General features: G+C 58.3%; 2 protein-coding genes across 2 annotated transcripts; both read left to right on the top strand.

Annotated features, from left to right (window-relative positions):
- The first annotated feature begins 2,670 nt into the window (after positions 1 to 2,670).
- ERF (ETS2 repressor factor) lies at positions 2,671 to 9,776 on the top strand. The gene is made up of 4 exons (XM_026014134.2): positions 2,671 to 2,829; positions 7,258 to 7,492; positions 7,887 to 8,002; positions 8,106 to 9,776. Exons 1-4 carry the CDS (start codon positions 2,808 to 2,810, stop codon positions 9,401 to 9,403), a joined length of 1,671 nt encoding a protein of 556 aa, XP_025869919.1. The 5' UTR covers positions 2,671 to 2,807; the 3' UTR covers positions 9,404 to 9,776.
- A 4,671-nt stretch (positions 9,777 to 14,447) lies between these two features.
- On the top strand, positions 14,448 to 24,272 carry GSK3A (glycogen synthase kinase 3 alpha). Its single transcript, XM_072753858.1, has 11 exons — positions 14,448 to 14,837; positions 16,772 to 16,959; positions 18,268 to 18,351; positions 18,534 to 18,644; positions 20,462 to 20,592; positions 20,693 to 20,799; positions 21,787 to 21,884; positions 21,965 to 22,060; positions 22,441 to 22,627; positions 22,907 to 22,999; positions 23,574 to 24,272. Exons 1-11 carry the CDS (start codon positions 14,555 to 14,557, stop codon positions 23,645 to 23,647), a joined length of 1,452 nt encoding a protein of 483 aa, XP_072609959.1. The 5' UTR covers positions 14,448 to 14,554; the 3' UTR covers positions 23,648 to 24,272.
- The last annotated feature ends 1,834 nt before the right edge of the window (positions 24,273 to 26,106 follow it).

Genomic DNA, 26,106 nt, shown 5'->3' with positions numbered 1-26,106 from the left:
TTAAGGAATGACTGGTAGTGATGAATAGTTTCTATCACAAGTTCAGAATATGTGAATGTTTCATATGGTAATAGTGGGGTCCAGCTTCTCCAAGGATGGGGTTCACGAGGCAAGTGAACTATCCAAAAGGGCCCATGATGATTCTGTGGTAGAGTCACTCAACCCCTGAGGGGTTACACTATCTGTGGATAGGTTTTCACAAACCACCAGACCACCAGAGGTCACACTACCCAAGGGACATTTTCACCAGGGACTCTCATTCTCAGTGATGTCTCAGACTCTGCCACGAGGCATGCCCACCCATCCATGATTGTACTTCATTGAAACAGTAGGATTGAGTTATCCAACTGGGTCAGGGTGGGACTTATGCCATTAAGAGGCCATTTTACACTGTCGGTACCCTGTATTTGTTGCCTACAGTTCGGAGTCTATACAGTGAGGGGTCCTTACATTATTCATGGGGTATATAGTTCATTCGTTCTCCTACTAATTATTACCAGTATTTACTGCATACTTACTTCACATCCCCCCCTTTTTTTTTTTAATTTTTATTTATGATAGTCACAGAGAGAGAGAGAGAGAGAGAGAGAGAGAGAGAGAGGCAGAGACATAGGCAGAGGGAGAAGCAGGCTCCATGCAGGGAGCCTGATGTGGGATTCGATCCCGGGTCTCCAGGATCGCGCCCTGGGCCAAAGGCAAGTCGCTAACCCGCTGCGCCACCCAGGGATCCCACATCCCCGATTTCTTAAAACAAGCTGGTCATGTTGGGTCTAATAAAATCCCCATTTTACAGATGAGGAAGTTGAGGCTCAGAGGCAAACTCCCTTGCTCTATGTCACAGACAGGAAGTAGCAAAGTTAGGGGTGCAACCTAAGTCTCTCTCTTGTCAGTGGGAGTGTGGGATCACTGAAGCTGTTACAGACCTATAATCTTTGAAACTCAGCATTGTCTTTTTCAGAGGGGGGCGGACAGTGAAGGCGTTAGTAAAGAATAGTGGTGAAGGGTAGTGGTTCCAAATTGGATAGGTTTCCTTTGAATCCTGACTCCCAACACTTCCTGGCTGTAGGACTTTGGCAGGCTGATTTCCCCTCTGAGCCTCACCTTCTTAATCTGTAAATGGGGGTAACAATAGTAACTTCCCTCTTTGGGATTTTGTGAGCATCAAATGACAAGATGCCCCAGACAATGCTTGGCCCAATGCCTGGCACATCATGAGCGCTAGGAATTCGGGAGCTGTTATAATAACAATGATGGCGATTATTATTGCTGGACCACACTGCTCCCAGAGGGTTACAATATCCGTGGGGGAGCTGCACTGTCCGTAGGCAAGGTTACATAATTCCCCAGGGAGGTGATGCTTCCCTCGAGGCCTTGGCCTCCATGGAGGAAGAGGCTAGAGACTTCTGAGGCGATGGTGAGGGACTGCTCTAATGCATCAGGAAGCCCCAAGAAGTAAAGAGTCTGACCCTGCTGGCCTTCCCTCCCAGTGGCTTGTCTTTCCCGGCCCATCTTCTCAATTTCAGTTTCTCTGAGCATCACTCCCCCACCCCCTCCAATATTCCTCTCCTTTGGTACCTCAGAGTCTTCTTTGAAACTCTGTCTCCAGGCTCAGTCTGTGGATATTGCTTCTATTTGCCCTCTACCCTGCTGCCAGCTCCAGCTAGCCATCTGATCAGCACTGATTTCCTGTTTCCTGAAGCCTCAGGCTCCATCCATCCCTCCCCGCTGCGGAGAACAGACTTAACACTGCCCTACGCACTGGCCCTCATCCTTAAGCCTACCTTCCTCTCTCCTGGCGACCCCCCAGTGCCCCTTTGGAGCACATTTGTTCAGACTTTGATCGCCCCCTCGCATCCTGGCTCCACCTCCGGAACCCCCAGCGCCAGCGATGGAGGTGGGGGTACCTCCGACGCCAGCGGTGTCCTTAGGACAGCTGCTGCCCGAGGATGGAGTGTGTGTGGGGGGATGCTCCCGAATGCCTTCTCTCTGGTCACTTCCTCACCAGCTGGGATTGGGGCTATCTGGAAGGCCAAGACCCCATCCCCGGAGGAGCAGAGGGCACAGCCGCCTCCCCGTTTCCGATGCTGGGAAATGCTTCCCACCCATTCCACGCCACCCCCGGACAGCTGCCCCCATTCAGGCTTAGGGCTGGGGGGGGGGGGGCGAGTAGGGTAAGGCCAGGGTGGGAAACGTGGTGTTGATCATCCCCCAAGGTCTTGACCCTGCCCCCCTGCAGTGAAGATCCTGACCCCTCCCGAAAGGTCCAGGCCTTTCAAAAGTTTCTGACCCCCCCCTCCAGTTTCCCCCCTCCCCTCTTACAAGCTCCCAAAAGAAACTCTGGATTTTGCAGTGGGGAGGAGAGGAGGAGGGGCGGCAGGTCGCGAGTGCCGAGGACTTAAGTTATCTGCAGATTTGGAGCCTCAGAAAAGGGTCATGACCCCCAGGACCCCATCCCACCCCCGCCCCCTCCTTCCTTCCTCCCCCGCCGCGCGGCCCCTTTAAGCCCAGAGCCGGCCGGTCCTCAGTGGCTGCGCGCCGGCGAGTGTGTGTGTGAGTGCGCGGGGAGGGGGCGGGCGCAGTGTCTCCATGGCGACGCGGCGGTGACGTCGCCGGCCGGGGGGCGTGGGCGTCCCGGCCCCGGAGTGCGATATTAACCCGGGAGGCGGCGGCGGGGAGGGGAGAGGCTCTGAGAGGCGAGGCCGGGTGAAGCGCCGAGGGCGGCCCGACGGGCGCGGGACGGGACGGGGCAGCGCGGGCGCCGGGAGCTGCGGCCCGGAGTCGGGGCGCCTCGCCCCGGGCCCCCCAGCATGAAGACCCCGGCGGACACAGGTGGGGGCGGGGGCAGCACGTGTGGGGGAGACTTGTTGCCCCGGGAAACCAGGCGTAGAAACTTTGGGGGGGGCTGAAGGGTTTCGGGGTAGCCCGAGGGATCCCCAGTTCCGGGGGACCCCCGAGCACTCGAGACCTGTTGCTTCTCGTGGCGCAAGCGAGGGGTGCTGCATGGGACCCCCAATTTCTGGGTCTGGGCGGAGTGGTGTGGGTGCCGCGAGTCCTGGTCTTCTCCCTGCTGGACCCCGAAAGCTGGGTTCTCCCCCACTCCTGGGATCACGGGGGTGGCGGGGTCCCTCCCCGCCGCTCTGTCACGTTGCACTCTGGGGGCCGGGACGTGTGCGGGGCGTGTGTGGGGGGGCTGTCCACGGGGCCCGCTATTCCCGGTTCCGCGCTGCGTGGTCCGGCCCATGACCTTCACCGCGGCGCTTGCCCCGCACCGGCTTAGGGGGGGATACGGGATGGCTTCTAGGAGGAAGGCGTGATTGGGGAGCCCGAGACTCGGGGTCCGGGCTGCGCCGCCCCTCCCCCGCCCGTCTCCGCCGGCTCCTCGCTCCCCCGCCCGCGCCGAGTCGCAAAGTTCCAAAGCGCAGCCCGAACGTTCGAAAAAGGAACTTTTTGTTTCCGACCTTAGAACGCGCGGCTTTAAGGTGGCTCCGGGGAGACCTGGGTACCCTCCTCCCGCGCCGCCGGGGCCTCGGGGTTGAGAAGGGTGGGGAAGGTGGGGGGGACGCGGAGGCTCCCCCTTCGCCCCCCCTCCCTCATCCAGCGCTTCTCTTTCAACCGGCCGTCTTTTCCCTCCGCCCCCCTCTTCCCCGCCAACTTGCTCCTCCTTAAGGGGCCAAGGTTCCCCTCCCCCCCGTCCGTCGGCGGGCGGGGGGCAGCGGGATTAACCCCCCTCCCACTCGGACTTTCCCCCCTCCCCTCCCCCGCCGCCCCCGGGCTCGCGCGGGCTGGACTTTGCGCCCGAGCGCGCTGGGGGGAGGGGTCCCAGCCGCCCCCTGCCCGTCTACCCCGTCGGAATCCGGCCCGGGGCGGGGACGGGGGAGGGGGAAGGGGGCCGGGCGCCGCTGTTCAAACTTGTTTCCTTCCCCCGGCGGCGGCCGCGGCTCGGGCTCCTGTGTGCGGGTGTGTGCCCCGACCGGCCCACCCACCCCGCCCCCCCGCTCGGCGGGTGGGGGCGGCTCTTAAAGGGCTCCGAGCCGGGCTCCGGCGCCTGGGGACTGGGGCCGAGGAGGGGGGCAGGGGGGTGGGGCAGGGGTGCAGAGTGCTGTAGGGTCAGTCACGTGCGTCCCACATACTCTCTGGCTCCCACAGGCTCCGGGGCCGCTGGGCCTTGGGGGCAGCAGGAGCCTCCCCTCGCCCGAGGAGGGGGCCTAGGCGCCCAGACAACCCCGCCTCGTCTTCCCTCCCTGCTGCGGGCCTTCTCCTGGTGGGACCGGCTGGGCCGCTCCCCTACCCCTGTCTTGGGGCCGAGCCGCGCGTGTGGATTCTCCGGTTGGGGGAAGGGGCGGGGGCCTGGAATGGCTTCCCGATCGGTCCATCGGCGCGTCTGTCCGTCTGCACGCCCCTCATCCGATCCTCCATCCCGGCCCCTCTAGTCTCTGCCGCGGCTGTTTCCCACTTCCTGTTTTCTTCCCGGCTCTGGCGCCACCGAGGGCTGCCTGTAGTGGGGGAGGTGGTAGGGCCCCCCAGGAGGTCGGCGTGTTCTTCCTCTATCACCACCCCTCCCTTCCGACCCCCATGGTCCCTTTAAAAAAAGTTTGGCCAGTCCTGTGAATTTGGGGGGTGCCCAGGAGTTCTGTTCCCCACCCCTGGTTTCCAGTCCGTCTGGGAGAATCCCTACCCCGCCTCTGTGGGACCCAGGTGTGCCTTCTGGGACCCTGCCATCCCAACCCTTCCTGTCTTGTCTGCTGCCACCTCTTCACCCTGTCTCAGAATGTCCTGAGCACCTCTCTCAGTGTCAACTGCTTGCTGTCTGTTTCGCTGCCACCCCCATGCTCCGGGGGTCCTGCTCCCCCAAGCTTTCTTGGCGCAGGCCCGGTGGTTCCCTGTTGAAGCACGTGGACCCATACACAACACACACTCACACATGCTCCCCTTGCCCGTGCCTGGCTCCTGGCTCCAAGGCCTGGGGAACAGAGCCCCATTGAGACACCCTGACGTCACCCCCGCTCTTCTTCTCCCCCCAAAGCCAGGAACAGGCCCTCATGTATGCCATGTCCGATGAGGAAAGCCGGGTAGGGGTGGACCTGGGAGTGGGGAGGGTCTCTAACTGGAGTGGGATCCAGGGTCTTAGCCCCTGAGGGAGGCTTGCTCAGGGAGGGGGGGTTAACGAGGCGGCCTGGGACGGCCCCCAGAATGCAGCTTGAGGCCTTCCCAGAGCCCCCCACCTCCCTTCCGAGTTCCCTTTGTGTTGCATGTAGTCTCTCTCACTCCTTCTCTTCTGCAAAGTTTATTTTTAGCCTCCTGCTCCCCCGCTCCCAGGACTGTCGCTGCACACACGTTGCCTGGTTACCGGGACAAGGAGGCTGGGGCGGGTGGGCTGGGAAGGGTGGCTTTAATTTTGGGGGGGAGGATGGAAGTCAGTATACTCCCCCAACTCCAGACTGATGTCTCAGGGGCTTCACAACCCCCACCGCCAACACCACACACACTCCTGGGTCTGTGAGCCAGATTGGAGCTTAGGTGGGAGAAGCACAGAGCTTGGTGCCCTGAGTTGGGGGGGGTAGGAGCTTTTTTTGTAGGACTCAGAGGGTACATGGAGCTAGTCATTTGGTAACTTTGGCTCCTAAGGGCCTTCGGGCCCTGAGGATGACCCTGGGACCTGGAATCTCCAGTGGGGTGAGGATAATGGGGATGAACACCTGGATTCCCGATAGAGGGATGGGGCTATGGATGCTGGGATCTATGGAAGGCATTGTCAGGGGCTGTCACTTCTGAATGGAGCAGGGGCTGCTGGTGTAGGACTCTGGGTCTGTAACCAGCTGGAGGTCGTATCCTTGGAGCCCTGAGGCGCTGGTTTGAGGCTGGGATTTCTGAATGGGGCTGGGACTACGTGGGGAATGCTGGCCATTCCATCCTACCCAAGGCTGGGGCTCAGGAAGCTGGGTCACTGTAGGGGATAGAGTCAGCTTTGGATTTAGAAGGGGTAGTGCCTGTGGGAGTAGGAAGTGCTTCTGAATCCCTGTGTCCCCAGGGGAAGTATCCTCTGTTGGGAGTCCAGGCTGCGGTGGAGTCTTTGAGGGAGGCTCAGCATTGCCTCAGGCCTGGTTGGTACCTGCTTCAGTTGGGGCTTCAGGCAGGCCAGAGGCTCACTCCAGCAGCCTGACTGGGACTTGGGACCCCGCCCATCCTTTGCTGTCCACCTTGGCCTTCTCCCTCTGGTGGCATCAGGGCCCCTGCCCTGCCTCCCCCTCCTTCTCTTCCTCCTCTTCCCTCCTCCCACCCCTCCATTACCGGCTGCCTAGTGCTGAATTATTGATGGCCCCTGATTACCCGGGGGTTTGGGAAATGACAACCGCAGCCCCCCCACTGTCCCCCCCCCCCCAGGCTGCCCACCCCCTCCAGGGACCAGCCAGCCCACCACCAACCTCTACCCAAGGTTAATGCTGGGGGCGGGTAGGCAGGTGGGCAGGGAAGAAGCTTGAGGATGAGAAGGCGGAAGGGGGAACAGGCTGCAGCATTGCCTGCTCAGTCTCCAGGCCTGGGCTGGGGCGTTCCAGCCAGGTTGTGTCCATGCGCCTGGGTCCGGGGAGGGCAGTCAGCACAGAGGGTCTAGGGCTTGTTGGGGGGGCGCTCTCTCAGACAGTCTGGGTTTCACTCTCCAGGGAAGACAGAAGCCTCTGTGTGTGCAAGCGCTGACCTCATCGTCAACCAACCACCCCACCCCTCCTGGTCCTTTTAAGAAAAAAAAAAAATCTTCGGGTCCTGGGGTGGGAGTCAGGCTCTGGTAGGTTTTGGGAGGGGAGACAGTGTTATGTTCCCAGAAGGGGACTGGAGCTGTGGGGTGAGTTGGGGGAGGGGTATAACTGGCCCTGAATGGGAATTGGGGGGGTCAGGGGGGATCGCCCCAACCCGGCTGGCCACGTGTGCCCCTTCCTGCCCCTCCCCCACTGGCAGCCCTGCCCGCCGGCCTGGCTTGGTGCCTGGCCCCCTGGCACTGGCCCCGGGACCCGCCGCCGACGGTTTCCTGTTTCTCCCGTGTCGCTGGAGCAGGCTCCAGCTTCCCTCCCCCCCCCAGCTCCCGTCTAGCCCCCTCACACACAGACACACACTGTCTCTCTCTAACTCAGGTCCTGACTTGGCAGAGGGGAGACGGATTTCCCCACGTGGAGGGCGGGGTAGGAGGGTGGACCCTGGGAGGGGACCTGAAGCCTTGGACTTGGCATCCTGACCCGGGGCCACTCCCCTGCCTCCTGTCCCCAGGGTTTGCCTTCCCGGATTGGGCCTACAAGCCGGAGTCGTCCCCTGGCTCGAGGCAGATCCAGCTGTGGCACTTTATCCTGGAGCTGCTGCGGAAGGAGGAGTACCAGGGTGTCATCGCCTGGCAGGGGGACTACGGGGAATTCGTCATCAAGGACCCTGACGAAGTGGCTCGGCTCTGGGGTGTCCGCAAGTGCAAGCCCCAGATGAATTATGACAAGCTGAGCCGGGCCCTGCGGTGAGGAGGGGCAGAAGCCCCTGGGCAGAGTGGATGGCCCCCACTGGCTGGGGAGCCCCCACTGGCTGGGGAGCCTATAACCCACGGGAATAGGCTTCGGGTTTGATCCTTTGCCAGCTCAGAGCTGTGCGACCACGGGCAAGTCCTAATCCTCCTTGGAGCGCTTCTGTCACATAGAAGTGTCCTGAGAAGAGACTACAGTCTGGGTGTGGCCTCTAGTCTTGGCCCCAGACCTGAGGGGAGAGCTGTTTCCATTCTCCTGGGTCCTTGGCTTCTCGCGTGTGACCCAGGTTTCTTGGTCCTTCTTGGTGAGCGACACCTGACTTGCGTTGAGTAAGGGTCTAGACTGGGGTCCCTGTGTGACTGATGGTCCAATGCATTTCTATGCCCACAGCTATTATTACAACAAACGCATTCTGCACAAGACCAAGGGGAAACGGTTCACCTACAAGTTCAACTTCAACAAACTGGTGCTGGTTAATTACCCTTTCATCGATGTGGGGTTGGCTGGTGAGTAGTTGGGCTGGGGGGCTTGGCCTCAGAGGGAGGAGAGGATGGGCCTGTGTCCAGGCTGGACCGTGGACCTTGACGCCATGTCTCCCCTCTCCTGCAGGGGGCGCAGTGCCCCAGAGTGCCCCTCCAGTGCCATCGGGTGGCAGCCACTTCCGCTTCCCTCCCTCAACGCCCTCCGAGGTGCTGTCCCCCACCGAGGACCCCCGCTCCCCACCGGCCTGCTCTTCATCCTCTTCTTCCCTCTTCTCGGCTGTGGTGGCCCGACGCCTGGGCCGAGGCTCAGTCAGTGACTGCAGCGATGGCACATCGGAGCTGGAAGAGCCACTGGGAGAGGACCCCCGGGCCCGACCGCCAGGGCCTCCAGAGCTGGGTGCCTTCCGCGGGCCCCCGCTGGCACGCCTGCCCCATGACCCCGGCGTCTTCCGTGTCTACCCCCGGCCCCGGGGTGGCCCTGAGCCCCTCAGCCCCTTCCCTGTGTCGCCTCTGGCTGGGCCTGGCTCCCTGCTCCCCCCTCAGCTCTCCCCAGCTCTGCCCATGACACCCACTCACCTGGCCTACACTCCCTCCCCGACGCTGAGCCCCATGTACCCCAGTGGTGGCGGTGGCCCCAGCGGCTCAGGGGGAGGCTCCCACTTCTCCTTCAGCCCGGAGGACATGAAACGGTACCTGCAGGCCCACACCCAAAGCGTCTACAACTACCACCTCAGTCCCCGCGCCTTCCTGCACTACCCTGGGCTGGTGGTGCCCCAGCCACAGCGCCCTGACAAGTGCCCGCTGCCGCCCATGGCACCGGAGACCCCACCAGTCCCCTCCTCGGCCTCGTCCTCCTCTTCCTCCTCTTCCTCCCCATTCAAGTTTAAGCTCCAGCCGCCCCCGCTGGGACGCCGGCAGCGGGCAGCCGGGGAGAAGGCCCCGGCGGGTGCTGACAAGAGCAGTGGCATCAGCATTGGCGGTGGCAGCAGCGCGGGCGGGCTGGCTGAGGGTGCGGGGGCCCTGGCCCCGCCACCGCCGCCACCGCCACAGATCAAGGTGGAGCCTATCTCGGAAGGCGAGTCGGAGGAAGTGGAGGTGACGGACATCAGCGATGAGGATGAGGAAGATGGGGAGGTGTTCAAGACCCCCCGTGCCCCCCCCGCGCCCCCCAAGCCCGAGCCCGGCGAGGCTCCCGGGGCGGCGCAGTGCATGCCTCTCAAGCTGCGCTTCAAGCGGCGCTGGAGTGAAGACTGTCGCCTGGAGGGGGGTGGGGGCCCCGCTGGGGGCCCAGAGGATGAGGGTGAGGACAAGAAGGTGCGCGGGGAGGGGCCCGGGGAGGCCGGGGGACCCCTCACCCCGAGGCGAGTGAGCTCTGACCTCCAGCACGCTACAGCCCAGCTCTCCCTGGAGCATCGAGATTCCTGAGAGCTGTGGGCAGGGGGTCCCCCTGGTCCCCCCCCACCTCCCATGCTTCTTTTGCTGCCTTAACCACCCCCCCACCCCCAGCCCTGGAGGTGAGGACAGCTCTCTGGTGTCTTCCCGGCCTCCTCCCCTTTCCTGCCCCACGTTTTGTATAAAACTTTTAATTTTTTTTTTTTTTAATGGTGAGGGTGGGTGGGTGCCCAGGGCTGGGGGCTTTCCCCTATCTGTGGGTTTCTAAGCTCCAGGCAAAGTGGTGGTGGGGAGGGTAGGGAGGGGGGGGAAGTTGAGGGGGCCACCTCCATTCTGGGGAATTTATATTTGAACTGAGGCTCTGGCCTCCATGCCCAGGAACGTTTTTTATTACAATCGCTTAGGAAGTAAAAGCCTTGTCTCCCTCCCTGTTCTCTGCCTCCTGTCCCTGTCCCAATCCCTCTCTGTTCCCGGCCATCCTCAGCCCCATCCTGCCTTCCCTGCCCCTCCAGGGGCCCTGAGTGCCTGGGTTTCTCATACCCCACAGGGTTGCAGCAGGAGAGGGAGGGACATTTTCTGATGAACCAAAAATTCCATGGTGGGGGGTGGGGGGGCAGAGGAGGGGGAGGGGTGCCGCCCAGAGGCCACAAATCTCTACAAGTGCCTGCTATCCCTCTCCCACTCCCTACCCCAGCACTGGTCCAACCCCTTCACCCCCAGCTGCTCCTAGGACTAAGCCCATAGGCAGGCGGGTGGGGGGGTGAGAAGGGGGTGCCCTGAAACCAAACTGGAAGCCCCCTCTGCCTCCTAGCTGGGGCCCCTGGGGTGGGGGTCTTTGGTCAAGCCTTATTCTGTATTGGGGATGGAGGGTGGGGGGGGGAGGGAAGTTGGGGGGCTGCTGGAGAATGTATTCAAAACAATAAAACTTTGGACCTTTGGATGTGGTGATCTGTCCTGGGTGCTAGGCACAACCACCACAAGGTCACAGCCTCTGTTTGGTTCTGAAAGACGGGGGCCTAGACTGTCCCTCCAGAAGATCTATGGCCAGAGGGTCTAACCCCATCTTAATGGGTCAAATCCAAGCCTGGGGAATATCTGACCCCAGAGCCACATAACCCCAGGGCCTGATGATAAAGGTCTCAGGCACCCTTTGGCCCTCAGACAGCTCCCCTATTCTGTGGGGGATCCCCTGGTCCTTGGAAGCACTTGAGATTCCACAACATTATCGCCCTTTGCTCTTCTGATCACCTGAACTGCCTTTCCTTTCTAGTTCTGTGTACTCCTGTCCTTGTCCCCACAGCTGGGAGTAAGACTTTGGCAGCAGGCCTGCAGTGTCTCTTCAAATGTAGACCTTGCACGGTTCCTTAGTGGTCTGTCAAACCAAGGAAACATGCTCTGCCAGCAAGTGGAGAAGGGACAGGCTTTAAAAATTTTTTTTTTTAAGATTTTATTTATTCATGAGGCATAGGCAGAGGGAGTAGCAGGCTTCTTGCGGGGAGCCTGACAAGGCACTTGATCCTGGGACCCCGGGATTATGCCCTGACCGAAGGCAGATGCTCAACCACTAAGCCACCTAGGTGTCCCAAGAGAAGGGACAGGCTTAATCATAGTTGGTACTGATCGACTTGCTGATACCTAGTTAGCCGCAGTGCTTTATCTCCCACATCCAGTGAGGTAAGGGCAAGGCTCAGTTAAATGACTTGCCTAAGGCCCTAAGGCCAGCCAGGACTTAAAATGAGGTCTGTTTCTGGAGCCCATGTTCTTTTGACGACTCCTTTTTCTCCTAAGGCCAGGATGGTTGGATCTAGACAAAGGTCTCAAGATCATAGGATCTGAAAGGTGAGCTTATAAAGCTAGAAGCTCAGGTTGGAGAACTTGCTCTGGGGATGAAAAAGGAGGAATTCTGGCCAAAAAGGTCCTTAGGGGCAGTCCAACCCCTTCAGTGCAGGTGAGGCACAGGAGGCCCAGAGAGAGGAAGGAGTTTCCCTAAGGCCACACAGCTAAGAAATGGAGTGGGAATTGAGGACTCAGGCCTGCTGGACTGGCTTCACGGAGAAACTCCACCCTGCGCCACTCTGAGGGGGAAGGAGCTGGCAGTTCCTATCTGCTCAGGCTTCACCCTCATTTCCTGCCAGCCCAGGGTGGGTGGTCCCAGATGATGTCGATTGGCAATGAAGAGAGGATCCAGGGCTGGGGTACTGGCAGGAAACCGAGGCTCCCTTGGCAGCCTGCGGGCAACTGCTCCCTCTCCTGGGTGATGTAAGTCACTCCCTGGGGTGGGGGCCACTGGGCTATTTCTGGAAGTTGGGATGAGGCATGTCTCCTGGCAACATAGATGCAACTGAGTTGGTGGTGGTGGTGGTGGTGTGATGAAGAAAGGGGGATGTTATCACTGGGAGGAGGGGGGCGGACCCAGACTCGTAATCTCAGCCCGATTCCAGTGCCTGCAGAGCATCTCTAACCAGGTCTAATATGGATTAAAGAGTGTTCAGCTCCAGAACTGCTCTTCAGGTCAGACCACGGCAAAGCCAGACCTGTTGCCTCCAATTCTGACCCTGAGGAATGTCACAGGTGGCATCTGGTCTTGAAAACACCAGCGGCTCCTCTAATCTTTAATGACCCACCTAAATCTATTCAGTTTCTGCAAGACCACACCCTTGCTCCCTTCTATATCCCAGGATCTCTGATTCCAAATAGAAAGCCCTTTATAGGTCTCACAATACTTCATCAGTTCATCCTTTCAGAGACTCTCTTCTTGCCTGTAACCCGCAGCACCATCACACCCCCTCGCCCCCTCCCAGGCCCCTGAAGCTCCTTCCTGGTGCTTGCCCCTTGGGGTCCCTGAGAGAACCCCTCAGTCAGCGGTGGTTTCTTGGTATCCTACAGATCTTGAAGACATTCCAAATCCCCTGTGACTTCTCCACTGGTTCCCAGTAAGGCCCCTTCACCTCTCCATGGACTCCCCTGAGCACCTCAAGACACCCACGGGCCCCTCATAGACACTTAAGAGTCTGCCCTAGTACCACTCAACAAACGTTCTCACCCCTGCAAACAATCTGGTAAGGTTCCCTCAGGTGGTCGCCCTCAAACTCCCACGGACCCCAATCCCCTCGTGGCGGTTGTCCACGCGCCGTCCACTGCGCGTGTCCCATGAGCTCCGGCCGTTAAGTAACCGCTGCCATCCCGCACTTCTCCGCTGCCCTTTTGGGCCTTGGTGGTCCAGTGTAGGACTTACCCAGGCTCGGGACTGACTCAGATTTTTGCTTTTCATCTCTGAGCTGCCGTCAGAGGGCAGCAGCCACCACTTGACTGAAAAACTACCACTCCCAGAAGGCCCCGCTCTGGACTGTTCCTTAATGCAGCCGCGTTCATTGAAAAGGTAGCGGAAGTATGTACGCGCTTTGCCTTCTGGTTAATGTAGTCCCAGAAGGCTTTCGCGAGACTGCGGGGGGCCCTAAGGCTTTGTCGGTCCGCTGCGAATTGCAGTCAGACCTAGTGAACGAGACTTCAGGCTTCAGAAAGAGCAAGACAGTATGAACATAGACTCAGATGAAAGTGAACGTCTAGAGACTCCATTTCCCATTATTCTAGGGGATAGGAGGGGCCGAAGATGATTTCATTCTAGTTCCAAATATTTCCGGCACACGCGCGCAACACACACACACACACACACACACACACACACACGCTCCCTCGCACGAACTTCATTTCCCAGGGTCCTTTGAAATTAGTCTTTCCGGTTATTAATCGATAAATAGGGCGACCTAGTCCGTGCACAGAACCCGAGGCTACTCTTAACAGCCGGCTTCCTTGTTTTGGTCCCTCCTGGATCCTGTAAACTTAGAAGGCGGGAGTACGCAAAAGGCTGAAAGGAGATGCAAAACGGAAATTTTTTCACCTGCTTTAATGCTCGTCTCAGCCTCTTGGTGCAACCCACGTCGGTAGAAAAAGCTAGAAGACTATTGTTCTGAGAGACCACCGGGAACTTGGTTCCCCAAATTGTTTCAGGGCGGGTTTTTCCTTCCTGATTTGTGGAAACTTGGAATTTGGAATGTTTGGGCTCCATTTTCCCGCAGCCCCTGACCAACTTCAGCTTTTTCTTGGGGTCTGAGGAGGGTAAGGAGGCGTTGAACACTGCAATCTTCCCAGGGGATTGACGTCTTCCACATTTGGCTCACGCTTTCCCAAACGTACCGATTGGACTACACTTCCCAGCGAGCCTCTGCAGTCTCGTCTCATAAAGGGTTAGGATCCGGTCTGGACTATTACCCAGCATTCTTCGGGCTCCAGGTAGATCCCTCCCCCTCAGTCAAATGAGTCTGCCTTGAACTCCATTTCCCAGAAGACACAAAGGCTCACTGTGGCAACTACTCCGAAGCGTTGGTGTCGACTACATTTCCCGGCAGGAACTGCGGCCCACCATAAGAGGGCAGAGGAACGCCGTACCTACCTATTCTATTTCCTAGCCTATCTCCGTAATAGCAGTGTCCACTTGGGGCTTGGGGAGCACATGGGACTCCATTTCCCGGCGTACTTTGGCAGTCGCGGTACACCTGCAATGCGGTGAGGGCGTGGCGACGACTCCATTTCCCGGCTTGCTTCACGGCTTGATATCTGCGGATGCACCGGCGCCGACTCAATTTCCCACAGTGCACCTGGCGCTGACCGGCATACACAACCAATAGACTAAATGAGCGTCTGGACTCCGTTTCCCGGCGTGCATCAGGCCTACAAAGCTCTCCGAAAAGAGTGGCTCCAACTGCATTTCTGAAGCACATCTAGCGCTCGCAGTTGCTGCAGTGGAGCGAGTGTGTGACTCTGACTCCACTTCTCAAAGTACTTCAGGGTCCGCCGTCTACACAGTCGGCTGACTTATTGCCTAAGACTCTCTTTCCTGACGAGCAGCGCGACCCGTCATCCCCCGCGGTCAGCTCTGAAGCCTTTGCAGACTCCATTTCCCGGCGTGCCCCGCGGTTCTCTGTGCCGACCGAGGGCGGCGACGGCGGCGCGTAGGGCAGGCGGACTGCATCTCCCGGCGTGCCCCGCGGCGGGCGCTGGGCCGGAGCCGGAGCCCGAGCGGCGCGGCCTGGAAGAGGCCAGAGCCCGGGGGAGGCGGCGGCAGCGGCGGCGGCGGGGGTAGCCCGGGCAGCCCGAGCCCCGCGGCCTGGGCCTGCGCTCGGCGCCATGAGCGGCGGCGCGCCTTCCGGGGGCGGCCCTGGGGGCTCGGGCCGGGCGCGGACCAGCTCGTTCGCGGAGCCAGGCGGCGGAGGCGGCGGCGGCGGTGGCGGCCCCGGGGGCTCGGCCTCCGGCCCGGGCGGCAGCGGCGGTGGGAAGGCGTCAGTCGGAGCCATGGGTGGGGGCGTGGGGGCCTCGAGCTCCGGGGGCGGCCCCAGCGGCAGCGGCGGAGGAGGCAGCGGCGGCCCGGGTGCGGGCACTAGCTTCCCGCCGCCCGGAGTGAAGCTGGGCCGTGAGTATTAGCAGCGTCCGTGGGGGGTGGAGATCTGGGGTCCTGAAGCCCATCAGACGTCGATCAGGTTCTTCTGTATGCCCAGATAGGAGCTCCAGCTCAGTGTGCTTCCCAAAGATGGGATCTGAGCTCTCCCCCTCCCAGAGAAAGGGATTTGAGGGGTTACCATCAATTGGAGTTTAGGATTAGATTTAGTAATTCTCCACAAAACAGGGGTCACAGGTTCCTGTTCTTCCGATGCCTAGGGCTTGGATCCTTAAGCCTCAAAAACAGGAATCTGATGTTGCCATCCATTAGACAACAGGATCAGGAGTCATCGCTTGCAAATGGGGCTAGAGAGTTATTGTTCCCAAAAAGAATGAGATTACCATCACCTCAAAAGAGGGGGGTCTGAATTTGCTCCCCTATAGAGGATGGGGATTTGGAGTGAATATCACATGGAAATGGTTTAGGGGTTACTCTGGCCCGGAAGGATTGGGCCAGGGCTTCCCAAACCTGGTACCCAGGCAGTCTTTCCTTTAACAACGCAAGATCAGTTACCATCACCCCATCTGTAACAGGTAAAACTGTATCCCCGGTGGTAGAAACTAATGATTATTGCTTCTTAGAAATAAGGACAAACTAGGAATCATTGTATTCTGCAGACCAAGTCTATAGTCAGTGTTCTTTTGAAAGCTTGGCTTGGGGCGCCTGGCTGGTTCAGTCGGTAGAGCATGCAACTCTGGATCTCAGGGTTGTGAGTTCGAGCTCTACATTGAGGGTAGACTTTGATAAAAAAATAAAAACAACAACAACAAAGAAAAAACAAAAAACAAAAAACCAAACCCAAAACACCAAGGAAAATGAAAAACTTGTAGTGGTGGGTCTTCTTCCACAAAAATGAAACCGGGTCAGGGAGGGTCACAGTTCTCCATAGGATACAGATCTGGGGTTAAACCCATGTTCTGAGGTGTGGTGTCACTGGCTGTGGAAGAACAGCTATGTAGGATCATCTCCTTCCAAAAGGTGTCACTGCCCCCTCAAAATGGATTTGATTCATCAGTGACTCCTTTTCTTTGGGGTCTGATGGTTCCTCAAAGTAAAGGGGCCACTTTTCTCTAAGAACGCCACAAAAGTTTGCTGCTGTTTAGAGAATGGAGCTAGGGATTACAGCTTTCCTTTGGAGGACTGAGACTTGGCTAGCCCCTGGTTAACGGAGGTCAGATTCGCCATTCTCACAACTTAGTACTTGCCCACTGGGGACCCCTCCAAATACATGAAAGGGTTTAGGGCTCTGGGCCACACAGATGAGGAGGTCATGTCAGCACTTTTTCTAACCCCAAAGTATTTGGGACGGGCTAGCTCTCCCCAAAAAATGAGAGTCCTGGCACTGGCACTTAAGCCTGAAGGAGTCCTTTCTGCCACCGAAAACCAGTGGCAGTTACCAGCTTTACCAGTGGGGACTTAGAGGTCACTGTTCCCCAAGCTGTGAGAAAAACTAGTGCTTGCTGAAAGTCAAAGTACCTTAGGGTTGCTGCTGTATTAAATGGAAGAGATTGGGTCAGGCTTTACCCAGGCAGGAGGGGGCCCCAGCAGGCAGTAAGCTCTGAGTGGATGGAGTCAACCTCTGCGAGTGTGAGGCTGCCCTCGAACCAAGAGGGACCAGTGATTTGCTGCTTATCAGGCATAGAAATTACAGCTTATCAACGCTTGAACAGCAAGAGGTTTAGATGTCAGTGTCCTCCCACAGAAGAAGAGGCAGGATTTAGCATTCCCTGGAGGGAAAAGGAGAAAGTACACCTGGAGGCATCTGACACCCATCTTTGCTCCAAGATGAGGGGATGAGGAGGCCCCTAGTGAGCACCTTGTAGTGATTCCCCTCCTTCCCACAGCCCTATGATTGGGTGGTGGCAAGGGGGATGGTCAGTGGATTGTGTGTCCCCTTTGTTCCCCAGGTGACAGCGGGAAGGTGACCACAGTGGTAGCCACTCTAGGCCAAGGCCCGGAGCGCTCCCAGGAGGTGGCTTACACAGACATCAAAGTGATTGGCAATGGCTCATTTGGGGTCGTGTACCAGGCACGGCTGGCTGAGACCAGGGAACTGGTGGCCATCAAGAAGGTTCTCCAGGACAAAAGGTTCAAGGTAGCAAGTGGGGACAAGGAGGTGTGACCAGGTGTGATAGGCGAGAGGGCTGGAATTGGCTTTCCACAGGGGACCTGAACATGGGCCAGCGTAGGGAAAGAGAAGGGAGTGAATTGTGTGGAAGATAGGCCTGCGGGTTCCCAGAGAGCCCAGGATGGTGTTTACTGGCTTTTGGATTGGCGTGAAGTGCTTTGTAACAAGGGCAAGTTCTTATCTAACTCACGTAAAGATCGTTTGAGGGTAGGTATCGGTGTCTAAGACTGAGACTCGTAGAAGAGAGTTGACTTGAGGGCAAGACTAGACTTTGGCTTGCCTGATTCCGAAGCCTTCCACTTCACGCACAAAGCTACCCTTCTGCACAGAGCGGGCAGGAAGCTGGTAGAGGTGATGAGCGTGTTTGTGAAGGTCATGCCCTGACCCAGGTGCTTGGCCAAGTGCAGGGTGAAATGCAGCCTGCCCCACACTCCCCAAACCACATGCCGCGGTGGGGAGATCTGTCCCCCATTTCTCCTTCACACAGCTGTGCCCTGTAACCTAGTGGAGGCCCAGGGAACAAGGAGGACATGGGGGAGGTGGAAGTTGCGGGCTGATCGGCGTTGCAAGGACTGGCATTTTAGAGCTTAGGCTAGTCTGGATATGAATGAACTGACCCTAGGCTGGGAGGGAACCAGGTCTCGGCCTGGACCTTGGCAGGGAGAACCCCTCCTTGCCCCCGCAGGAGGAGCTCCAGGGTGTGGGTCAGAATTTGATTAGTGTTGAGTACCAGAGGTGAGACGGATCTGAGGGCAGGAGTTCTCAGGGGGACAGAGAATAGGGAAGAGATTAAGACTGTGTCTTGGAGGAGAGGCTGAGGCTGGATCCCCTTTGGGAAGGTGGAAGTCTGGAGCCTGGGCCTTAGGATCCAGGCCCAGGGTTCCAGGGTCCAGATGCCTCTAGCGGAAGCAGTAGAGAGGAGTGGGGACCAGGGTAAGTTTGGTGGCCAGTACTTGTCTTTTGTCACTTGGGCCTTGTGCGATTTTTTTAAGACAGCTGGAAAACTGAATTTGTACGTGAAGATGTTTGGTTTTCAAAGGTCAGCAACAAATTGGACATTTTTGAGCAGCGGGCTGAAGAAAGCTCATTTGTAGGTTGGGTTTAGCTCCTAGGGTGAGGAATTAGGGACTGCCCCAGAGGGGCCATGCAGCTGGGATGTAAGGACTGGTTGCCTGGCTCTACTTGCAGGGGTGGGGGAGCGAGGCTGTGGGGTGGGTGCCGGGGAGGTGAGGGGAGTCAGGCTGTCATCTGAGGCACTTTCCCTTTGCTCCCAAGAACCGAGAGCTGCAGATTATGCGTAAGCTGGACCACTGCAATATTGTAAGGCTGAGATACTTCTTCTACTCCAGCGGGGAGAAGGTGAGACCTTGGGTGTGCGGGGGAGTCCTCCAGCTTGACTCCCCGCCATGTTCCTGCCTGTCTTTCTCGTGATTGCCAGTCCTTCCCCCGTTACCCCCTCTATGAGCCTTCCCTCCCCCGCCCCCCCCTTCCCCGCCTGTTCCTCACAGCAGCGCCTCACACCTCTCCTTTGCTCTCTGCAGAAAGATGAGCTTTATCTAAATCTGGTGCTGGAATACGTGCCCGAGACAGTGTACCGGGTGGCCCGCCATTTCACCAAGGCCAAGTTGACCATCCCTATCATCTATGTCAAGGTGGGCAGTCTGGCAGGCTGTTGGGGCCCAGGCCTACAAAGCCAGGGTCCCTGGATCCTCCTGCCTTCTGTGGTATCCCTTATCCTCCAAAAAAAAAATTTTTTTTAAGATTTTATTTATTTATTCACAAGAAACACAGAGAGGCAGAGACACAGGCAGGGGGAGGAGGAGGCTTCCTGCGGAGAGCCTGATGCGGGACTCAATCCCAGGACCCCGGAATAACACCAAAGGCAGATGCTCAACCACTGAGTCACCCAGGTGTCCCTCATTCTTCAGATTTATTTTGCTCCCCAGAGGCCTTATGTTCCCTGCTCTTGTCTCCATATCCGCCACAGATGGAACTTGCTCAGTGGAGGGCAGGCCACCCTGAGGCCTGACCAAATCAGGGAGGCAGGCTGAGTGGGGCCTGGGGAGACTGCAGGGTACCTGCTCGGGTCCACACTGGGAGCTCAGGGCCCTAGTAGCAGTGGAGTTGGCCCAGAATTGGGGTGGGGCCTGAGAATACTAAGGGGGGAAACACTGAGGTCAGAGTCCTGGCCTTCGGAGCCTTGGCAGAGGCAAGTGGGAAGGAGGCAGGGTTGGAGGAATGTTGGTGTCCACAGAACCCAGAAAGGACGCATCTTTGGCATCTGTGCAAGCTCATTCCCCATGGCTTGGTGCTGTGCCCCGGCTATTACTGTCCCTCAGGAGACGTTCGAATGAATGGATGAAAGAATCAAGGAGTAGAGGGCTGATACAGAGAGCAGAGGCTGCAGCACCCTTGTGCATCCGGGAGGGGTGGGTGGCTTCAGGTCGGCTGAAGGTTGAGCAGCTTCCTCCTGCCAGCTGTAAGAACCCTGGGCCCAGGGCAGCATCAGAGCTCTACCAATGGTTGGTGTTGAGGGATCCTGCCTCCCGGGAGGGGAGTCCTCTGGTTTGATGAATCTCTGCTGTGGCTGCTGTGTGCTGAACCCAGCATCGAGTGATTCCAGAGGCCCAGCTGACTGAGACCCAGGCTTTGCTGTGGAAGAGCTCTCAGTTTAGCCGAGCAGACAGCTGTTGTCACAAAGAACTATAAAACGACTAGCAACTGCCGTACTAGAAGGAGCATAGGGAATTCTGGAAACAGGCTCCCAGGCTTGCCTGCTTTGGGGGTAAGAAGGATCAAGGAAGGCTTCTGAAAGATCATCAGGTGCAGGGTGAGGAAGCGGCATCTCTAGCCAAGGGCAGTGGAAACAGGAGGACGAGGGCCCAGGAAACTGGCCTGAGCGGTTACTGCACACTGGGCACTGGGCTAGGCCCTAGGGGATGCAGCGGTGATAAACACATCGAGATCCCTGCTCTCCTGGCTCTTATGTTCTAATCGGTGGGAGGGAGAGTGGCAGGAAAATCCAGCTGGAGAGAGGCTAGTCCGTGGGTGGTTTTGACTGGCAGACGAAGGAAGCAGAGCCCTTCCTATAGCCAGCGGTTTCAGAGCTGAGCGACTGGCTCCCACAAGGCCTTCCTGATGTCTGCGTGTTTCTCTCAGGCTCCTGCTGAGGTGTGTGACTGGAGCAGTAGTCTCAAAGTAGGGGGCGGCACCAGCCCTGAAGGGCCCGTTGCAGATGCCACATCCTGAGCTTACTGAGTCAGAAACTCTGGGATGGGGCCCCGGGGTCCCTGTTGGAACAAGCCCTCCAGGTGATCCCGGTGCATCCCAAACTTGGAGGACCTAGGGGCAGCAGAAGGGTTTTTGAGCTGGAGCAAGGAGCTTGGAAGGGCTCTTCAGCCATGAGGGGGGATCTCTGGCAAGTTCTGTGGGCAGAACCTGCAGTCGTGCTGTCCCCTGCCCATCCCAGGTGTACATGTACCAGCTCTTCCGGAGCTTGGCCTACATCCACTCCCAGGGGGTGTGTCACCGTGACATCAAGCCCCAGAACCTGCTGGTGGACCCTGACACAGCTGTCCTCAAGCTCTGCGATTTTGGCAGGTGGGCCTGGCTTGGGCTGTGCTGGGTGGCTGAAGGGGTGAGGAGTGTGGGGGGCCCCATCCCTCGCCTTCTGTTGACCCCTGCCCACCTTTTCCCACAGTGCAAAGCAGTTGGTCCGGGGGGAGCCCAACGTCTCCTACATCTGTTCTCGCTACTACAGGGCCCCGGAGCTGATCTTCGGAGCCACTGATTACACCTCGTCCATTGGTCAGACTTGCGGGAGGGCGGTGGGTGGGGAGCGGCAGGCATGGCAGTTTTTGCGTTAAGGGTGCTGTCTGCCACGCTCGGTGATACAAGCTTAACCTGTGTTCTTTTATCCAGTCCTCACAAACTTTGGAGGGCGATGCTGGCGCCTGCTCGTTTCACAGATGAGCAGTCTGAGGCTGAGAGCCGAGAGGCCGCCTGCCTGCATTCGCACCGCTGGGGCTGGGCAGGACTGGGCTTTCAAAGCTGACCTGACTCCAGAGTCCACGTGGGCTCTGGAAACTCCCAGTCAGCCTTCTCTTCCGGGGCCCGGGGGGAGGGGGTAAATCGGGGTGGAGGTGGGGGTCGGAGCGATGGTGGTGGTGGTGAGAAGCTGCCAGCAACCTTGGAGGCAAGGCTGACCAGCAAGAGGGTGTGACTTTTTCCCTGGGTCTCTGGGGCCTGTCCCATTGGTGGGGATGACAATGCAACCTCCAGGCGGGAGGAGAGGCTGTGAAAGGGTTGGGAGAGCATTCCCAGGCAGCGTGAAGAAACTGCGTGGTCCTTAGGTGTGAATGTGTGCTTGGGGGGGTGGGGGTCAAGGTACAGACCGGGGAGGGGGCAAGACTACCGGTCTGTAGCTGTTCCTGCGGGCAGAATAGAGGCTAGGCCTAGGACTTAAGGCTTGACCTTCTCGGGGCCCAGAGAACACAGAAGCCTGTCCTAGGTATGTTGGGCTGTCCTGAGTCTAGAGGCAGAGCAGGGGCTTCCTGGGGTCGCTGAGGGGGGAGAGGCAATGATGGTGGCAAACGCTTGGATGGCGGAGCGCAGTGTGGTCAGGCTGACCTGGAGGTTTAACAGCAGGCTCCCGTGTTCCTAAACCGTGTAGGACTTTGAGCTGGGGCTGAGAAAATGGGGCTCTCTCCTGGCACCCTCAGGATGACTGTGGGGAAGAGAAGTGTTTGTGAGGGGATGGATGGGGCAGCCCTGACCCTCCCCCACCCCCTTCAGATGTGTGGTCAGCTGGCTGCGTCCTGGCCGAGCTCCTCCTGGGCCAGCCCATCTTCCCTGGGGACAGCGGGGTAGATCAGCTGGTGGAGATCATCAAGGTGAGGGCGCTATGGCCGGGTGGGTGGGAACAGGGCCGAGGGCTAGGAGCTGTGGCTCAGACCCCTCCCTTTCTCTCCAGGTGCTGGGTACACCAACCCGGGAACAGATCCGAGAGATGAACCCTAACTACACGGAGTTCAAGTTTCCCCAGATTAAAGCTCACCCTTGGACAAAGGTGGGGCAGGGCTGGGGGCTCAGGCAGCAAGGTCGACGTCCCCTCTGGAGGCCAGCTGGTCTGGGGACCTGCTTATAGAGTCAGGGTTTGGGAGTGGGTCTGTTCAGATTTCAAAGTTTATGGCATCTTCCATTCTCTAGAAGTTGAGGGTCCATGGTAAGTTCGAGAGTGCCATTGTTCTGCTGGGGAAACAGGCTCACTGCAGAACCTATCCAGTGATGGGACCTGGGTGAGCTGTTCACCGCCAAAAAAGTGACTTCTCCTTAGTGGTTATACCTCATTTGGAAAGTGGGTGTGCAGGAGTCAGGCCCTGGAGCAGCGCGGTGCAGTACCCGGTGCCTGGGCCGCTCGCCCTCCTGACTTGTCCCCCTCCCCTCAAGGTGTTCAAATCTCGAACGCCGCCGGAGGCCATTGCACTCTGCTCTAGCCTGCTGGAGTACACACCGTCCTCGAGGCTCTCCCCTCTGGAAGCCTGCGCCCACAGCTTCTTTGATGAACTGCGATGTCACGGAACCCAGCTCCCCAACAACCGCCCGCTTCCCCCCCTCTTCAACTTCAGTCCTGGAGGTAAGGGCACAGCGTGGGGTAAGGGAGCCAACAGCGATGTGGAGGAGCACTTGGTGCTAGGGCTAGGAGTGGGGTGCTCGGGAGATGGCCCCGATACAGGAGACACGGAACTGATTCACCCGTGCCCTGCAATCACCTGTGCTAGGCCCTTTCTGGTTTGTCATTTAAAGTGTTCAGTGATTACAAGAGTCTGCTGGCCTTACCTGGTGCCCCTTCCTAAGCCCAACCCCAGCTCCCAGCACCCGCCTCCTGACTGGGCCTGTCCATTCCTGTCTCTAGAACTCTCCATCCAGCCATCTCTCAACGCCATTCTCATCCCTCCTCACTTGAGGTCCCCAGCGGGCACTGCCTCCCTCACTCCATCCTCACAAGGTAAGTCGGGGGCCATCACATCATCGCCAGGTGATGTGATGTGGATGAAAGCCTTTCTTGGCCTGGGAGGCAGGCCTATCCCCACAGCCCCTGGGATCCCTGCATGTGCGTGGAACTCGTTGAGGATTGACAGTATACGACACACGAACGGCCAGCTTTATAGAGTCTGATTGCCTATATTTGTGCTTAAGTGCTAACTGGAAAACCAAAGAGATAGGTTTGGCTTACACAAATAAACAGTTAAATTTGTTGCCCACGTTTAAAAACAGGCCATTGCCTGTACAGATCCCGATTTCCTGTGTCTCCTGGGGAAGAAAATCTGGGCAGCAGTGGGCCTGCCTTTCCTCAGGGCAGTGCTGTGGGTGGGGGCTGAGTTCTAGCTGCCCGCTTTTATGTGGGGCCTGGCTCCCTGGTGAGTCACTCCATGACCAACCTGGCCCTTTGGCGTTGGCGGACGTAGCCTTGGACCTAAGAGTGGCAGCTGTCCGTGTCTACCAGTATCCGCCACCGAGGTCCTGCTCCTGGACCAGGGTCGGAGAGGCCCAGGGTAACTCTGCTTTTTCTCCCTCCTCAGCTTTAAGTGAGGCTCAGACCGGCCCAGACTGGCAGACGACCGATGCCACGGCTCCCCTCACTAACTCTTCCTGAGGGCCCCCCCCCATCACCCTTCCATCTGGGAGCCCCTGGTGGGGCTGGGAAGGGGGACCATAGCCCATCAAGTTCCTAACCTGGCTGGGCCCCTAGACTAGAGGGCAGAGGTAAATGAGTCCCTGTCCCTACCTCCAGTCCCTCCCTCACCAGCCTCACCCAGTGGTGGGCTTTTTAAGAGGATTTTAACTGGTTGTGGGGAGGGAAGAGTAGGAAGGACGGGGGGTTGGAGGCATGAGGACCTCCTACCCCCTTGGCCCCCTCCCTTCCTCCCAGGCCTACACTCCTCCAACCCCTCCTCCCCTCCTGTGTCCCTTGTAAATAGAACCAGACCGGCCCGTCTATTCCTCTTCCCTTCCCTGCCCCCCGCCCCCCCCGGGTGTAAATAGATTGTTATAATTTTTTTCTTAAAGAAAACGTCGATTCACACCATCCAACCTGGCCCATCCCCCTTCTACAGCTGTGTCCCCCCTCCTGTCCTCTGCCCCTGAGGTCTCCTCCCTCCTCTCCCCACCCTGGAGGGCTGAGGGCGTGGGGGTGGGGGAGCTCCTGATGTCTTGGTTTCCACAGTAAGGTTTGCCTGTGTACAGACCTCCGTTCAATAAATTATTGGCATGAAAACCTGCTTCCTGTCTGGCTGCCTTGTTCCCACAGAGGTGAGGGAGGTGCCTGAGGGGCCGCACTGGGACAGGACATCTCAGCAATGGGGCAGGATGAACCCAGGCTGGACTGCCTGAGTCCTGGCCCTGACACGCGTGCCCAGCTTTCCCGGGCCTCAGCTCTGCACATGGGATGAACAGAGTCTGGCTCCTCCACAGTAGAGGCCTAGTGTGTGTTGGGGGGCTGCCTTCAGAGGGAGGTAGGCACTGTTGTCCCCAGGTGACAGTTAAGAGAACGGGATCAGGGGTCAAAGCCACTGAGGGGAAGTGGCAGAGTCAAGACTTGAACATGAGGGCTCTGTGTCCCACGGCCCGAGCTACCTGGGGCTTCACAAGGACGCCAGGTGACAAGCGGTCACTGAGGCCACATCAGCCTGGATGTGGACTCTTAGTGGGCAGGGGAGCTGTTCTTAAACCGTAACACATCTCCAAGCTCTCATTTCTGTTTTAAATGGCACATACCTGGCCCACATCTAGGGATACTGGGAAGATGGGTGCAGAGAACTTGGATTTTTCCTTTGCTTTGAGAACATGCTGGGGGACCAGATGGGGGGGCCGTGGGCACAGGAATAGGGCATCTCCTCCATGCAGGGCCGATGCTATGTGAGAGGGGAGGCCCCAGAAATGGAAGGCCTGAGGAGCAACTGATGCATCCTCCACCGGACTTCAATTGTGAAGAAAAAGGGAAGGAGTTTGTTAAGTAAGCTCTGTATCCAGAGAGTGTGTGTGTGTGTGTGTGTGTGTGCGCGCGCGCGCGCATGGGGGAGCTTGAACTCAACCTGGAAATCAAACGTTACATGCTCTACTGAGTGAGCCAGGTGCCCCCAAAAGGGGAATTTTGAACGTGTCCTGAGAGTTCAGGGACTGTTCCTATGGCATCTGAACTCTCCAGTCTGCTCAGGCCAGCTCCAGGGGGCATCTGATTACTGCCCAGAATAATCCCTGGCCTTCCCTGCTCAATGCTCTCTGGATAGCACCTTGTTTGTAAGATGAATACTTAAAGCAAGGAGACCAGAGAGGAGAGAAAGGCTGGTCCGGGCAAGGGGCACCCCAGGCACGCCTACCTTCCTGTGGCTCACATCCGTTCAGCCAGTGAGGTCACGGAGGTTGTCCCTCCCCTTCTTCCCACTCCTGTGGCCTCTACCCTGGCCCAGTCCCATTCTTTCCCTCCTAGACCATCTTCAGCCTCCCCCCTTGCCCCACCCTGATGCCAGGGAGCCCTAAGCCCCACTTCTGACCCTCCTTGCCCCCCTACTACCCCAACCCTGCCCCCACTTCTCAGTCTGGCCTTCCCAGGTCCGGACCTGCCTCCCTCACAGATGCCTTTCAGCCATGGCCTCCCCTGCCTGAACAGCTCGGTCTGCAGAGGCCTGGCGGGAACTTGTTCCAGGGACCTGCCATAAACCCTCTACTTCTGTTTACAGAGGAAGGACTGCCAACCCAGGTAACCTTTGAAAAAGTTGGGAAGTCCTTCCTGTTCCTCAGACCTTTGATCTTTCGAGGTACGATCAAACCTCAGCTGCTGTGTGACACCAGCTCACTTTTTCACTTTCCCTCCAGTTGGAACAGAGCCTCCTCTGAGTGCTGCCGTGCCCGTCTCAGTCTCCAGTCACTCACTCGGCAGTACTGGTGGCAGACATGGACTGAAGGCACCCACCCCACCCCCGCCCTGGATTCAAATCTCAGCGACACTGCTGCCTAATGTGAGACCTTGGGCGAGTCTCTGTCCCTGTCTTCTCATCCACACAATGGGGCTAATACTGAGATCACCTCGCAGGCCTGCTGCGTCATAATTCGTGC

Source organism: Vulpes vulpes, chromosome 1 (assembly GCF_048418805.1).
Source record: "Vulpes vulpes isolate BD-2025 chromosome 1, VulVul3, whole genome shotgun sequence".
Classification (NCBI taxonomy): domain Eukaryota; kingdom Metazoa; phylum Chordata; class Mammalia; order Carnivora; family Canidae; genus Vulpes; species Vulpes vulpes.
The sequence above is the reverse complement of the archived record's forward strand: the minus strand, read 5'-3'. Positions and strand labels throughout refer to the sequence as shown.